Below are 14,202 nucleotides of genomic sequence, written 5' to 3'. Positions count from 1 at the left end.
TCCTCTCATTAATAAAACCCTTCATTTAAAAACTGCATTTTGTGTTTACTTGTTATCTTTGACTAATGTTTAAATTTGTTTGATGATCTGAAACATTTAAATGCGGAAAACATGCAAAAAAGTAAGAAATCAGGAAGGGGGCAAACACTTTTTCACACCACTGTAGATGTTTTAAGATTCTGTTCTGAAGCTGAAACAATTCATGGATTTATTTTACTATTTTGATAATTATTTGTAACTAATTTTCCAAGAATTCAAGGCTTTTCTGTTTTCTTTGTTTAATATAATTGTTTTATAGAAACAGATAAACAATGGATAGAAAACGTCACCTTGAACTCTGGGAAATTAAAATTTGTTTTTTCCCCCCACTTTTTAAATTATTTACTCAAGAAAACATCCATCCGCCCCCTCGCTAGTCGGCACCAGAAACATTAGTCGGTTAAACCTATTAGTGTTTTATTAATGTATAAGGCCGCTTAACTGTCATGCTGCCGCCCGCCACTAGTGGGGGCTACAGAGCCGTCAGACAGCAGTCCTCCTCCCTGCGGTAACGCTCAAGTAGACTGGAGTTTTAAAACAGCATAGTGGGAAATTTGAGAGATGTCCTCTCACAAAACCAGCGCTGTTTGACAGTACTTTCATCTAGAAAATTAATTCAGCAGCAGTTTCTCTTTTTTTAGATGTTGTATCATTTGTTAACTTTAACGAGTTGTGGTCAGATAATGTGCAGGGTTTACATTCATACTGCATGGTGCAAAATGCTTCTCATTTCAGCTGAAATTTTATTATAAATTAGATGTAGTTTAAGTAACTTTAAAGTGAATTGCTGTCATTTCTGTCAGATAATCTGGAAGGTTCAATGTGCCCCACATTTCAGAGGCAATTTATCTAATTTAGATGTTATTTTAGTGGCTAACTTTTGACGGAGTTGCCGTCATGTTCATATTCATCACGCACGACGCAAAGTGTCTCGTACTTTAGATTGTGATTAAAGGCTTCGAAGGGCTCTTAATGCAAACAATATTTTTTGAGACACTGTTTCAAATAGTTAACAATAAATTGTGCTAAGGTTTTGACTGTTTTCTGAGTGTTTTCCTTTTTTTAGACTAGTCGACTAGTCTTAATTAAAATCTTCATTTAGTCGACAGGGAAAATAGACGCCAGGAACATCCCTACTTACAACGCAGTATCTGGTGCACATGCTACAGAGTGACGGTGGTGGTATTGGCTGCTGTGGTTTTTTGGTGGCGGCAGATTTCCTGAAGTTGAAGGACGTCAGGCAGTTCTGGCTGCAGAATTCCTTCATGGCTCCTTTAGCATCTGGAGCCAGAATGACGTCCTGAGGCCGAAATATCAACCTGTGATAAGATCCAAATTCAGTGATTTTTTTCAGTGAGTTTATTTGTGTCATGATCTATGGCGTAATTCTGTTTATCTACATGTATATAGTCAATTACTCTAACTTTTCTCTCACAGAAAACTCTAAGATTAAACTGTTTTCTTTTGAACTCACTTTTGGCAGTTGTGGCAGATCTTAGTGATTCCTTTGACAGCAGGGAGAGACGTGGTGAGGCAGGAGGTGGAGCAGAAGAGTGCTGGTGAGCCCTTCCTCTGGAAAGCTGTCTGTCCTTTCATCAAGCTCTTCTTGCAGTGGGAACAGTACATCTCCAGTGATGAGGGGTAGATGGTGGGCAGCGCCTGTGTTTCAGCAGCTGGGGTCACAGAGTAGACTGAACCAATCCTCAAGTCCTCCTGTCAATAACAGAATTGGGGAGACAGGGGTCAATGGTGGTCCAGTGATTCTGGATCCTGATTGAAGGACTTTTTATAACATTTTTTGAACAAGTGAGGCCAAATCACATTCAAGGACTAAACATTCATACATGCCCCCTTTAAATGGAGTGACTACTGTTCCCTAAATTACATAACATTAAAGCTTGGGTAGGCAGAAATCTGTAAAAGCTAACAAAAACAAAAACAACAATAAATAAAGAAAAAGAAAGGGAGGTTTGAGAATGCACTCTCCTCCTGTAGCACTCTCCTCTCTGTTCGGAGCCCCTCCCACCAGAAGACCACAGGTATGTGCACACACTTATTGCAGTAACCCAGTGTTGCTCAAACATCGATTTATTTCATGTTATTTCACTGTAGATTTGCCTGCAGCCCATTCACTCAGCCCCTCCTTGCCCTGCTCTCTCTCTCTGTTAATCAGACAACAAATCAGACAATAAGTAGCTTGCTAGGCAGCCCGAAGACCGTCCACCTCACTCCCCGCCACTATTGACTGCTTCACTGGGAGGAGAGCTGGCAGCAGCTCGAGAGACGGGCGTCGGTCAGCGGTTGTAGCAGTTCGAATTCGGCCAGTGCAAACCCCCAAGTGCTGGGTGTCACAGCAGGCTGGGTGGGTCCAAACGGCAGCAACAGAAAGTTTGCTGATCTGACGGGGAGTCGGGCTGTCTGGTCCCCCAGAACTGGGGTTTGCGCTGGCTGGATTTGGGTTACTGCGCCTCCAAAGCTGCTGCCCTCTCCCTTCTCAGCGAGGTGGTCTGTAGCAACAGGGAGTGAGTCAGGGGACATACTTTGATTCGAGGCTCTCGCTCACATTAACTAAATAAATGTGAACTTGAAGCTGCGGTGTTTGGCTCTGGTAAGCAGAAGGATAAACTATTAGCAACACTCTCCATCTCTGAAACGCTTTGCCAATATTTAAGTGTTTTATTTTTTTGAATTTATTGCCAGACACTCTTTCATACTGTCTTTTTGAAAAGTACATCTTCCTTTTGTGGGTTGCTTTGCAGTGTAGACAGTTGTTGCCAATGCTATAACAGCAACTTTTTCTAAAGCACTCTGGCATTTAACAGATACGTTAGAATTACAAGACCGAAAGAGCTTGTTAAAGGTAGCAAACCTGCCGCTCACACAAAGGGGATAAACAAGACAATGCTGATGCTTTGCATGCAAGGAGGAGATGGGTTATGATAGGGATGGCTTTAGTGTGTCATTAAGCCATGATTTCAGACTCACCCAAAAAATTCTGGACACAAAAATGGAGAGAAAAAGTTTAAAGGTCTAAATCCACAATGCAGTTGTGTATAGTTCACAGTCTTTTCACATTTTAAGGACACGAAAGGAGCAAGGAGGTGACAAGGGCAAGTGAACTGCTACATGTAGCTAAATGCTAACAACTGGGAAACAAGTAATCTTGGCTGACGATGTTGTTAATTTCTCCTCCATTTTGGATCAGATTCCTGTTGCAACATGTACAGTTATGAAGATTTTGGTATAGAAGCTTTTAATGGTGATTTTTCATGGTCGAAGCGCTGCTATACTCTGTTACAGTCATTCCCCTGCTGCAATATCAGAAGACCCAGAAATGCTGGCCAATAAGAGCAGACTGGGGGTTTTTTCAGAGGGGGGCTTTAAGAGAAAGGCACTAAAACTGAGCATTTCTAACAGAGGGTGAAAACACGTGGTACACCACAGACAATATCAGGAAAAATGTTTTTTGACCATTAAAGCATGTAAACACATCCTAGGTAAAACCTTAATTTCAAGTATGAACCTAAAAATGAGTATCAATCAATAGGTCTACTTTAACTTTCAAACTACTAATGAAAAGATGTGTATGTCCCACCTTTGCAGTGTTGGGCTCATCTTTCACACTTGCTGTAGATGTAGAGGATATTAGAGCTTGTTCATACTCTTCATCTATAGGCTCATCCTTCACATTCACCAAGGGTGGTGAAGGAGACGACTTGATTGGCTGAGTGTCAGAACATATGCTTTCCTATAGCAGGGAATAAACAAAAATATGTTGTTGGGACTTTCACGGCCATAACTGACGTAGAATTCAACTTCCACATTAACAACCTAACCAACAGTTTCCTATGTTCTTGTTCATTTACAAACTGAAACAGATTTTCTTATTTGTACTTACATGGTCTAATCTTGGTATTGACAGCTTAACTACTTTCATCCCATTCATTAAGGTTGCTGGCGATGAGCTGTCCCTTCCTACAGGAACATGAGCAACATATGAATTGGTTAACTGTGAATAAGGGTGCAAACAAGGTAATAAAGAAAATAAATACATCGCTAATCGCGGCTACTCTTGACATTTCTTCTAGCAGACGCACCACAGCGCATTTCAGAAGCTTCCCTGAAGCTGATAAAAATACACACCTCCTCTTGTTTTGACTGAGGTGCAGTGCGTCACACAGAGCAGATCGATTTCCCGATTAAAAGTACTGTATGTGAAATATGGATAGCATACGATGTAATTATGTGGATAAGTGTATTTTTAAAAAAACTGAAACTGTATTACCTTTGTCTGTAGGCTACAGCACAACAAAACAGGAAATAACAACAATAAACATAACTAAAATAGACAAAAAAGACCCATTTTATGGAACACGAGAACGGTCATGTATTTTTTTTTTTTTTTTGTGCACTGTTATCTCGTGATAACGACTTATTATTTCGTTATCTTGATATAACAAAGATTGTTATCTCATGATAACGAATTAATTATTTCGTTATCTCGATATAACAAAGATTGTTTTCTCGTGATAACAAATTAATTATCTCGTTATCTCGATATAACAAAGATTGTTTTCCCGTGATAATTGTCAAGTCTGATGATTGCGCACTGGTTAATGTGATCGTCTTGATTTCAGCTTACAAGAGCTGCCGTGATCCTGCTAGATGCCCCCTACTGCTGCTGTTATCATTAGTCATACTTCTACTGTTATTATACACATATGATTATTGTCACATACCATATATTTCCAAATAGTCGCCCGGTGGCAAATAGCCCCCGGGCATCTCGGATTATTGGGTCTTATAAGAGTGGGCTACAATGAGTACCGGGGCATCAAATCACAGCATCCGCGGTGAGAGGACACGGAATTGTGTGCGCTTTTACGCACGCAGGTGTAGGTGATCACGGATATTTGATGTGGGAAAGATGTAGCCAGATGTATTTCCTGTTTTAGATACGTGGCTTTCTGTCCGTCCGTCCGTCCGTCCGTCCGTAGCACGAGTCATGTGCGCCACTTCACCACTGACCCATGCGTAAAAGCGCAAACAGTCCCTCAAGGAGGGACAGGCCTGCAGACAGGGAGAGAGCAGCCCTCGCGACCTGCTCTCTCCCTGAATGAGGAAATAATCGCCCTGGCGTTTAATCGGACCGGCATTTAATACGCAAAATGGGGTCAAACCCCCCGCGGCTATGAGATGCCCAGCAGCTATTTGCCACCAGGCAACTATTTGGAAATATACAGTATGTGACAATAATCATATGTGTATAATAACAGTAGAAGTGTGACTAATGATAACAGCAGCAGTAGGGGGCATCTAGCAGGACCACGGCAGCTCTTGTAGGCTGAAATCAAGACGATCACATTAACCAGTGCACAATCATCAGACTTGACAATTATCACGGGAAAACAATCTTTGTTATATCGAGATAACAAGATAATTAATTCGTTATCACGAGAAAACAATCTTTGTTATATCGAGATAACAAGATAATTAATTCGTTATCACGAGATAACAGTGCACAAAAAAAAAAAAAAGAAATACGTGGCCGTCTTCCGTACCATTTGACTAAATCGCCTGCTTATTTACTTATTGTGGAAGCACAAATAAAAAGGAAAAGTGAGTAAATATTAAAAAAATAAAAATAAATCAAGTCTACAAAATCAGGCAGGTAAAACGCTTTGCCAAAATGTTACCTGCAACTAAGTTTAAGAGACTTCTTGTAGGGATCTTCTCATTTAAAATCAGGTTAGTAAAATTATTCAAGCTTGTGTTAATTGCAAAACACTTAAGTTTGCTTTGAGGAAAGCACCCCGAGCACCACTGCTTTGAAGTCACTCACCTGTACTGGCTGTGGCTTCAGACGATGGAGATGAACCGGACTGCATCAAATCTAAAGCCACTTTCACATCCTCCTCTGCAGGTGGTGGTAATACAGTGGGCTTCACATCAGTTTCCTCCTCAACAGTGTTACTGTTCTCCACCCCTGAGGCTGTGAGGGAAAAAGTTTATTAAATAATAATTGAAAGAAATTGAAATCCAGAAAACAAATCAAACTTTTGCTCGGGTTCGGGCCACTTGACATGCTGTTGTGTTGTGCTATGGCCTATTCAAGTGCTGGAATTTGTTATTTACGTGACAACGCCTGAACGCAACACAAGCTCCACTCCAATTGAGTGTGTGTACAGTGACGTGCTGCGCTGCTGTGCGAGCAGTGTGTTTGACTGTGCGTAACAGCAGCCTTATGATGGTCATTTACACACTGTCTATAACAACAATTATGTCAGGTAACAAACTGCGTCGGACTCGGGACAGGTTCAGACTTAAAAATCAGACAGACAGTCTGTCAGGTCCGGGCCGCCTCACAAACTAAGTGGCCTAGGAACTGTGGTATGTTGAAACGGCCACTACACCCCTGGTTTAGACTATAATTAAGTATGTTTTATTCTTTAAACAGATCTGTTAACAATGTGATATGTAGCCACACTTTCTTACTGTCCAATAATATCAACTGTTGTGATCTTCACTCCAAAACATGTTTATTAGAAAGAAAATCTGCATGAATCTGAAGCTCAGCAGTGAAAAATTAGAGGTATGTGCAGCACAAATTGAAGAAAATATTTACCTGATGAACCTGATACATGTGAAGCAAGGGTTATATATTATGTAGTCTCGCTCACCAGACCTTTCTCAAGAAAAGAAAGGTCTGGCTGGGCCGACTCTCACTTTGAGATTGGAGAAAAAAGCGCCCCGGCTGCTTGCACTTCTTTCAACCAATCACAATCGTTCTGGGCGGTGCCACAGCAACGGTGCGCTTGCAAAAATATTGCCGGGGGGAAACAGGTTTTGGTGTAACACGCCCACAAAAATATCACCTACAGGACGCGAACCATGGCAGAAAAATGGCTACATCCCCGCAAGATCAAACACCGCAAAAGTTAGTAAAGGACGTGTTGAAAACTGTTGAAAACTGCTACACAACCGGAGGTGGTAGGGCGGGACTTCAGTGGGTGGCTCGTTCCGCCCAATGAGAGGCTGATCTCTGCAGCAAACTTCCGCCCACTCAGACTATATAGTATGCAGTAATTTACTAAAAAATAATGTATAGACCCACAAAAATGTAATCCCTCTGAATCATAATTCATGACAACTATAAGTGCAGTGGTTTATTTTTCTGCAGACTCTGACCTCTGCCTGTATTTTCTTATTTTCTTCTTGTTTTGTGTTTTGGGTCGTTTATGGGTGTGCATCCCCCCAGTGTTCAGGTGAGGTCAGGGCTTTATAAACAGGTGGCAACTAGGTGCCAGACCGTAAGTAGCACACATACAAGAGACACAGTGCAAGGAAAAAAGGTAAATCTAGCAAGGCAATAAACCAAATGAGAGTGAATCTGGGGTTGGCTTTTACTTTTACTTTCAATGGCGCGCAGCTTTACAAACAATAACCAACAATCCTGCACAGTATACCATAATCATTTATTAGTAATAATTACTAATTACATGTCTACTTTGTCACCTCATGCTCCAAAGTTTCTATAAAAACATCCTCTTTTCCCACCAAAACAACACAAATTTTGCTTTACATCAATTTACTTGTTGAAAATAGGGTTAGGCAATGTTTACTGAATTGGCATATGATGACACTGAAACATCCTGATGAATGATGACATCATGTTAACTGCATTATGTATTAATCAACCACCCAAACTGGACCTGACCCACAAACTGCCAACTTTCTGCATTACAGTCACTTGTTGTCAGGACTAAAGACTGAGACAATTAGGACTAAACCCCACAACGCACTCCAATGTGTGTGTTTCTGTGTGTTCTGAGAGAGAGAGAGCAAAAGGGAAACAGAGACAGAGACAGAAGCCTCTTTTACACTTCCTGTTTAAGACAGGAATGTTTCGCTGTTAATATGCCTTGCTGTTCTTCTTTGAAAAGTACAATCCCGGAATGGACGGCAGAGCTGTCTCACCTTTAAGCTGGCAGTGGAGAAAGTAACAGCAGCAAAAAAAGGTCTTTGAAAAAGGACAGCCAGCAGGACAGGACCATAGAAGGGACGGGTGTGACATTTTGAAGACATGTTATGTGTGTGACCCACCGCCAAAAGATTTAAAAAGTAGCAGTTAGCAGCTAACTCAAAGAAGAACAGCAACCGAAAATGTCTACTAATTGGTAAAACAATGATTCTGTGAGCATCTTACCCACCAAGCAGAGGACGAGATCAGCTGCCATATAGGGGAACAGTGAATGATCGCTATTGCCATGTTATGCCATTGTTATTGTTTAGAAAGAGCTGCTGACACGTAACACTAGAGCCTTACGCTGTTGTGTTACACATCACACCCATCACAGCCCTTTTGCTTCCGGGATGCTGGCATGCTGTCTAAAATCACACACTGGAGCGACATGATGCAAATGCAATGCAACAATGTAAAGGTGGATTAGAAGAGGAACTTCTCGGCGGCCCTACAATGCGATCTGTGTGTAAAACGGGCAAGAGAAAGCGGCTGAAAAGGTGGACCATTGCATGCAATGTTTCTGACCTAAGACCTAAGTGTTAATAACTTACTCAGAATAATGCTTTGTCACCTTTTGACCAATTTTTACCCGTGTATTAAAATAAATAAATACGAAGAAACCATCCATTGGTTTGGACCCACTTACTGCTGTACATGAAATGATAAAACTTCAGGTTTAACTTTACCTGCTGTTGAAGTGGTAGATGAACGGCTACAATCCACATCCATCAAGTTATCCTGCTCCTCTTTCATCTGAGCTTCCTGTTCCACCTGATCCACTGTACCAATATCCATCATCTCGTCAAGGTCTTCCGCTGTAGAAAGCCCCAATTTCTTCACTGGCTGCTCGCTAATGTCCTCCTTAGTGTTGATGTCTGGTTCATTTGTTTCAAACTCTTCCTCAGTTTTCACCTCTTTTTCGGGATCTGAGGTGCTACCTGGCTCACCACCTTCAACCAAAACTGTGCTGATTGTCTCATCTGGAAGGAGAGAGGTCTGTGAAGTCTCATCACTTTCTTTAGGTTCAGTTTCTTTACCTTCCATTTCATTCTCAGCAGCAGCAAAGTCATCCTCCTCTCCATGTTCAGAGAGTCTAGGAGATGCTGTGTGAATAAGCTCCGGGTCTCCAACATCCACTGATGCTCCTGGCTCTGAAACAGCTTCCATGGCTTCACTGTCTGTCCCCTCTGTTACCTGTGAAGATAATGAACATTTAACTTTCTGTACAATGCAAGAATACTGACTGTTGTTGTGTTATTCAAAAATTAGATTTTCATATTGCTGGTTTGTCTATAATATTGTATTGTGACTTAAGTATCGTGCTAATATCATATCGTAGAGCCTCTGGTGATTCCCAGCCCTGATACCAGTGTCATTAGCAAGGGCCACGGGCCATTTGGCCCGCAATTTATCCAAGAATGCCCCCAAAAGCCATGTTCCGAGGGCCAAAATTGCCCCCAAGTTTTCGAAACAACTATATGTATTTATATTTTTAACAGTATTACAATCTGACATTAGTAGTATAATTAGTATAAGAAGTATAATTTTATTTTTATTAAACTGATTTACCGTCACGTCTACAACTAATTTTCCAGACATAATCAACGAGATTGCACTGATTACGTGAGAGTAATCTGACAGAGAAGGGGAGGGGGCTTTGCTGTACCATAAGTATAAATTAACCATTTCTTGGGTGATCTGTGTCTACACAATGACAAATTAATGAAAAATTAAGGTAGAATGAATGTTAAATTTTAAATTAACTTACTTCCAGGATTGCATCTAAGGAATTTACAGTAATTTGGCCTTTTTAACAGTTAAAGTAACTGTAATGTGGTGAAACCTTAGTACTGCTATCAGTAGATTAATGGTTAAATCATCACATTTAAACTGGTTGAATTATAGGAAATCTGAGTGATATTTTGCAACCATAACTTTATGTAACCCATTATTTATTTCATTTATAGTGGTTTCTACTGAAGAGTGAAGACGCTATCTTAGTTGGTTTTGCTTTTCATGTGCTTATTGTTAGAACATAATTACAATTTTTTGATGGCCCCCAAACATTTTGAAAATGCCCCCATTTTTTAGACCGTGGGGGCCAAGATTGCCCCCAAAATATTTTGTTACTTTCATACCCTGCCTGATACCCAATGACCACGTCAACCAATCGCACATTACAAGCAATGTCCATGGAGCTGTGTTTCAAACTTATTTTTGGTAAGTATTCACATAAACAATTTGTCACCTTTTTAATTAGGGATGCATAACATATATAAAGAAGAAGGAGAAGAAACAAGCTCAACATGCTGACTAGTGAGCCAAACATGTCGTCAAGAGTTTAGAAGTCTTTCAAAGTTTCAAGGGAAGACAACATGATTGCACCAAGGGTCTGTTCCACGACCTTCCAACTCCTCCAGGCCCCCAGGAGGTGCGCTGGGCTTTGAAGCCAATTTTCGTAGTGGCCAAACAGTGGTACTGCAATGTCCAAGGTCCATAATATGACACCCTGTAGCTGCTAAACAGGTTAGACAGTGCTGTCTAACCCAGTTAGCCCTGTCACAGTGTGTGTGCAGGCGGACTGTCACCAACTGTCTCCGCAGGGATTACTTGCGTATAACACATTAACATGACAGATTATGTCAAAGCATTTAAGTTCGATTCTGCAGCAAAAAATCTTGGGAAGTTCTTTGAAATACATTGCCAAAAATATAAATTAACTTTAAAGAGTCAGAACTGTTCTCTGTTTTTGTTGTGGTCACAGTAGTGATTTCAGTTAGACTTAGTTAGCTTAGGGCTGTGGAATATCAAATCACTACATCTTAGCCTTTCTTACCCACAGGTGACCTTAAACTACAGGTTATGCACTTCCTTTTAAAATACAAAAAGATGAAATTATTGGTTATCTAATGGGTTAGTTAGTGGTTAATCTAATGGGTTAGTTCATGGTTAGTGGTGTGGGCTGAGAAGAAATCCATATAATGCATCCATCATTTTAAATACAGTTAAATAAAGGTCTTGTTGACCCACGTGTTTAAATTCATGCCGGTGTAAAAAATAAAATTATGAGGTTACCTATGATTTTTTTAATGTGTGGATGTATGAGGTACTCATCCATAATCAGTGCAGTACCTACAGTGGAGGTTGGCACAACCCTATTTTTAGAAAAACAGAGGAGTAACATCACAGAAGCAAAGCAATGCACTGCTGGTGATGGGGGCAGCTGCAAAATGTATTTTAGTCACTCAAAAAAAAAAAAAAAAAATCAACATCAGTTTAAGTGGGCACTATATTAATATATTAATAAGAAGAATATTTTCACCACTTTACCTTGCCATCAGACAGCCCTTTACTTTGGCACAATGTTTTGTTAACCATAGAACTTCTGCATACTGTGCATACACACCGATCAGCCAAAAACATTAAAACCACTAACAGATGTTAAAAACATTGATCATTTGGTAACAATGCAATGTTCTGCTGGGAAACCTTGGGTCCTGACATTCATTTGGATTCCACTTGACACAGACCCCCCCACCCAGCATTGTCCTGTTGGGTGGGCCACTGCCTTTAGCTAGTGCTGTTGCCATGAGGGTATGTACTTCTACGAGTACTCTACAATGGTGTTTGGGTGGATAGAGTATGTCAAATGGCATACACATTGATGCAAGGACCCAAGGTTTCCCAGCAGGATACTGCATTGTAACAAGATGATCTGCATTGTAACAAGATGATCAATGTAATTTACTCCACCCGCCAAGAAATCTATGTATTTTTTACTGGTTGTTTGGTAAGCCGTTCTATTTATGTGGAGGTATTTGGAGCTATCTTACCTGATGTTTGGGTACAGCAGTGCTCTTCAGCATATGTCTCACTCGATTATTTGGCAGTAATCTTAATACATAATCCTCTTCAGAGAAATGTTTACTGCAAACGCGGAGTTGTTTCAATTTTGCAGGTGGAGAGTTGATGTCTCTCTTCAGTGCAGCTAGCCACAGCTGTCTAAGGTCAATATCAATCAATGGAACACGGTGAAATATATATGGGGACCAGGAAGTTTCTTTGTTTGAACAGCCCGGAAAAGTACACAGACGCACCATCTTTGAAATCTTTAGAAAAGTGAGGTTTAATTTCAGACTGATCTGGCAACAGCACTTTCTGACCCAAACAGCTGACCTGCACAGTTGGACTTATGCTTGGAATAGAGAAGTTCTATGGTTGACAAAGTGCAGTGCAAGAGGTAAAGGTCATGATAAAGCAATGAAAATATCATATGTGCACTTGAACAAATAATGACTTTTTTAAGTGCCCCCCCATCCACAGCAGTACATTGTTTCTCTTCCTCTCCATTACTCCTGCCTGCTTCTCCAAACTGGGGGCTTGCCGGCCGCCATGTTATACAACCCCACTTCAAAAACTCCAAACTATCCCTTTACAGGTAAAAGTATACCTCCGCTGAGCAAAGCTGTGATAAATCTTAAATAAGTTGCTGATAAAACGGTCGATGCAGCTGTAGAGTCGTTGCAGAGAGCTACAGTTGAGCCATTTAACTATTTGTTTTTACGGAAAAGGCAGGTATTAGACTTATTTACATGCCCATGTCGACTGAGCCCTCCAACATGCCCGTGTTTAAGATGTCCTTAACTTTACAATGAAGCTAGCTCGAATGTAATCACAGCCGACATCCATGTCACATAATATAAACACAGCTCAGCTGCATTAAAGTCCACATAGCTTCAACGTAAATTGACATTAGCGCGCACACTGCTTTAACCGTGCATCTTCACTAAACAATCAAACACAAGTTAGCTTGTTGCTGATATTGCAACACTGCTCGTGCAGTGTAAACACAACTACCCGTTACAGCTGCACGGCTAGTATGCAAATGAGGTGGTTAATTACCTCCGTCCGAGTTGCTTCCCTGGATTCAGCCATGATATGATGATAAGCTGCCAAATTACACCTCCTTTAACGTTAACGTTAAACACGAAGAGAACTAGCTCACCATTTGCTAAGCTAACGCTAGCTTGCTTGCAAGTATGCACACCTCTCTGCCTGCCCGCTAGCTCGCTACGGTTAGCTAGCCTTTATCGCGCCAGTATGTCCGCACGCCACAGTAACTAACCACTGTCCTGATTAAATGGCATTTACGGATGGAATAATGTTAGATATAGCAACGTCTTCGTGTATGAGTGTTATAATGAATGTATACAGCCGTAACAACGTGCAGAACATTACCGCGCCAGACTCTTGGACAGGCGAGCCTTGATTGGTGGCCAGACGTTCGTGTCCGTCGCCAGTTTCCGTAGCCGCCATGTTTGCTCCAAAATCCTGATGTGTGGGTTTGCAAATAAAATGCGAATTATTAAAAAGCACTCTTCAACCGTCAAACACTTTCAATAAGATTCCTTACTAGCGTTACATATTTTGCATTCAGTCTCGCGCGTCGCAGAGCATGTCTTCTTCTTTTGTTGACTTCTTTTTCTTCTTCGGGCTTTAATGGCCGCTTGCATCCTTCATGTTGCACTACCGCCATCCTCCGGAATTAGTCCACTCTTAAAGTGTCCAGCATATTTATGGGAACACCAACAACAGGACACATAGCCTACTTTTAGGCCGAGGGGACCATCAGAGCAAAAGAAAGACTTTGCATTGCTTTATGAGCATGTTATATTCGGATTCTTTGCCTGTGACAAGAAATTTGATGGTTGTAACAGCACTGCTTATAATTGAATTCAATCAAATTTTATTTATAAAGCCCAATGTCACATATCACAATTTGCGCAGAGGGCTTTACAGCACACAACATCTTTCTGTCCGTGGACCCTCACAGCAGATGAAGAAAAACTCCGCTTCCCAAGTAAACCCTTTTACAGGGATAAAAAAACTGGCAGAAACCTCAGGAAGAGCAACTGGGGGGGAACCCTCTTCAAGGACGACCAGACGTGCAACAGATGTCTTATGTACAGCCGTGGCCAAAAGTTTTGAGAATCACACAAATATTAATTTTCATAAAGTCTACTGCCTCATTTTTTATGATGGCAATTTGCATGTACTCCAGAATGTTATGAAGAGTGATCAGATGAATTGCAATTAATTGCAAAGTCCCTCTTTGCCATGAAAATGAACTTAATCCCCCC

At 41.0% G+C, this 14,202-nt stretch overlaps 1 protein-coding gene across 6 annotated transcripts in view; it reads right to left on the bottom strand.

Moving 5' to 3' along the window:
* Positions 1-13,578, bottom strand: part of zmym4.1 (zinc finger MYM-type containing 4, tandem duplicate 1) — a 35,020-nt gene extending 21,442 nt beyond the window's left edge. The window contains exons 1-8 of one of the 6 annotated variants that reach the window (XM_050034892.1): positions 13,476-13,578; positions 13,301-13,393; positions 8,749-9,256; positions 5,882-6,031; positions 3,938-4,014; positions 3,635-3,787; positions 1,514-1,752; positions 1,181-1,358 (exon numbers count right to left, since the gene is read on the bottom strand). In XM_050034892.1, coding sequence (XP_049890849.1) covers positions 1,181-1,358; positions 1,514-1,752; positions 3,635-3,787; positions 3,938-4,014; positions 5,882-6,031; positions 8,749-9,256; positions 13,301-13,378 — 1,383 coding nt within the window. In that variant the 5' untranslated portion in view covers positions 13,379-13,393; positions 13,476-13,578. The other 5 variants (XM_050034893.1, XM_050034895.1, XM_050034894.1 and 2 more) reach the window with 5 other exon arrangements.
* Between the last annotated feature and the right edge of the window lie 624 nt (positions 13,579-14,202).

This window comes from Epinephelus moara, chromosome 22, assembly GCF_006386435.1.
Source record: "Epinephelus moara isolate mb chromosome 22, YSFRI_EMoa_1.0, whole genome shotgun sequence".
NCBI lineage: Eukaryota > Metazoa > Chordata > Actinopteri > Perciformes > Serranidae > Epinephelus > Epinephelus moara.
This window is presented reverse-complemented; position numbering and strand designations above follow the sequence as displayed.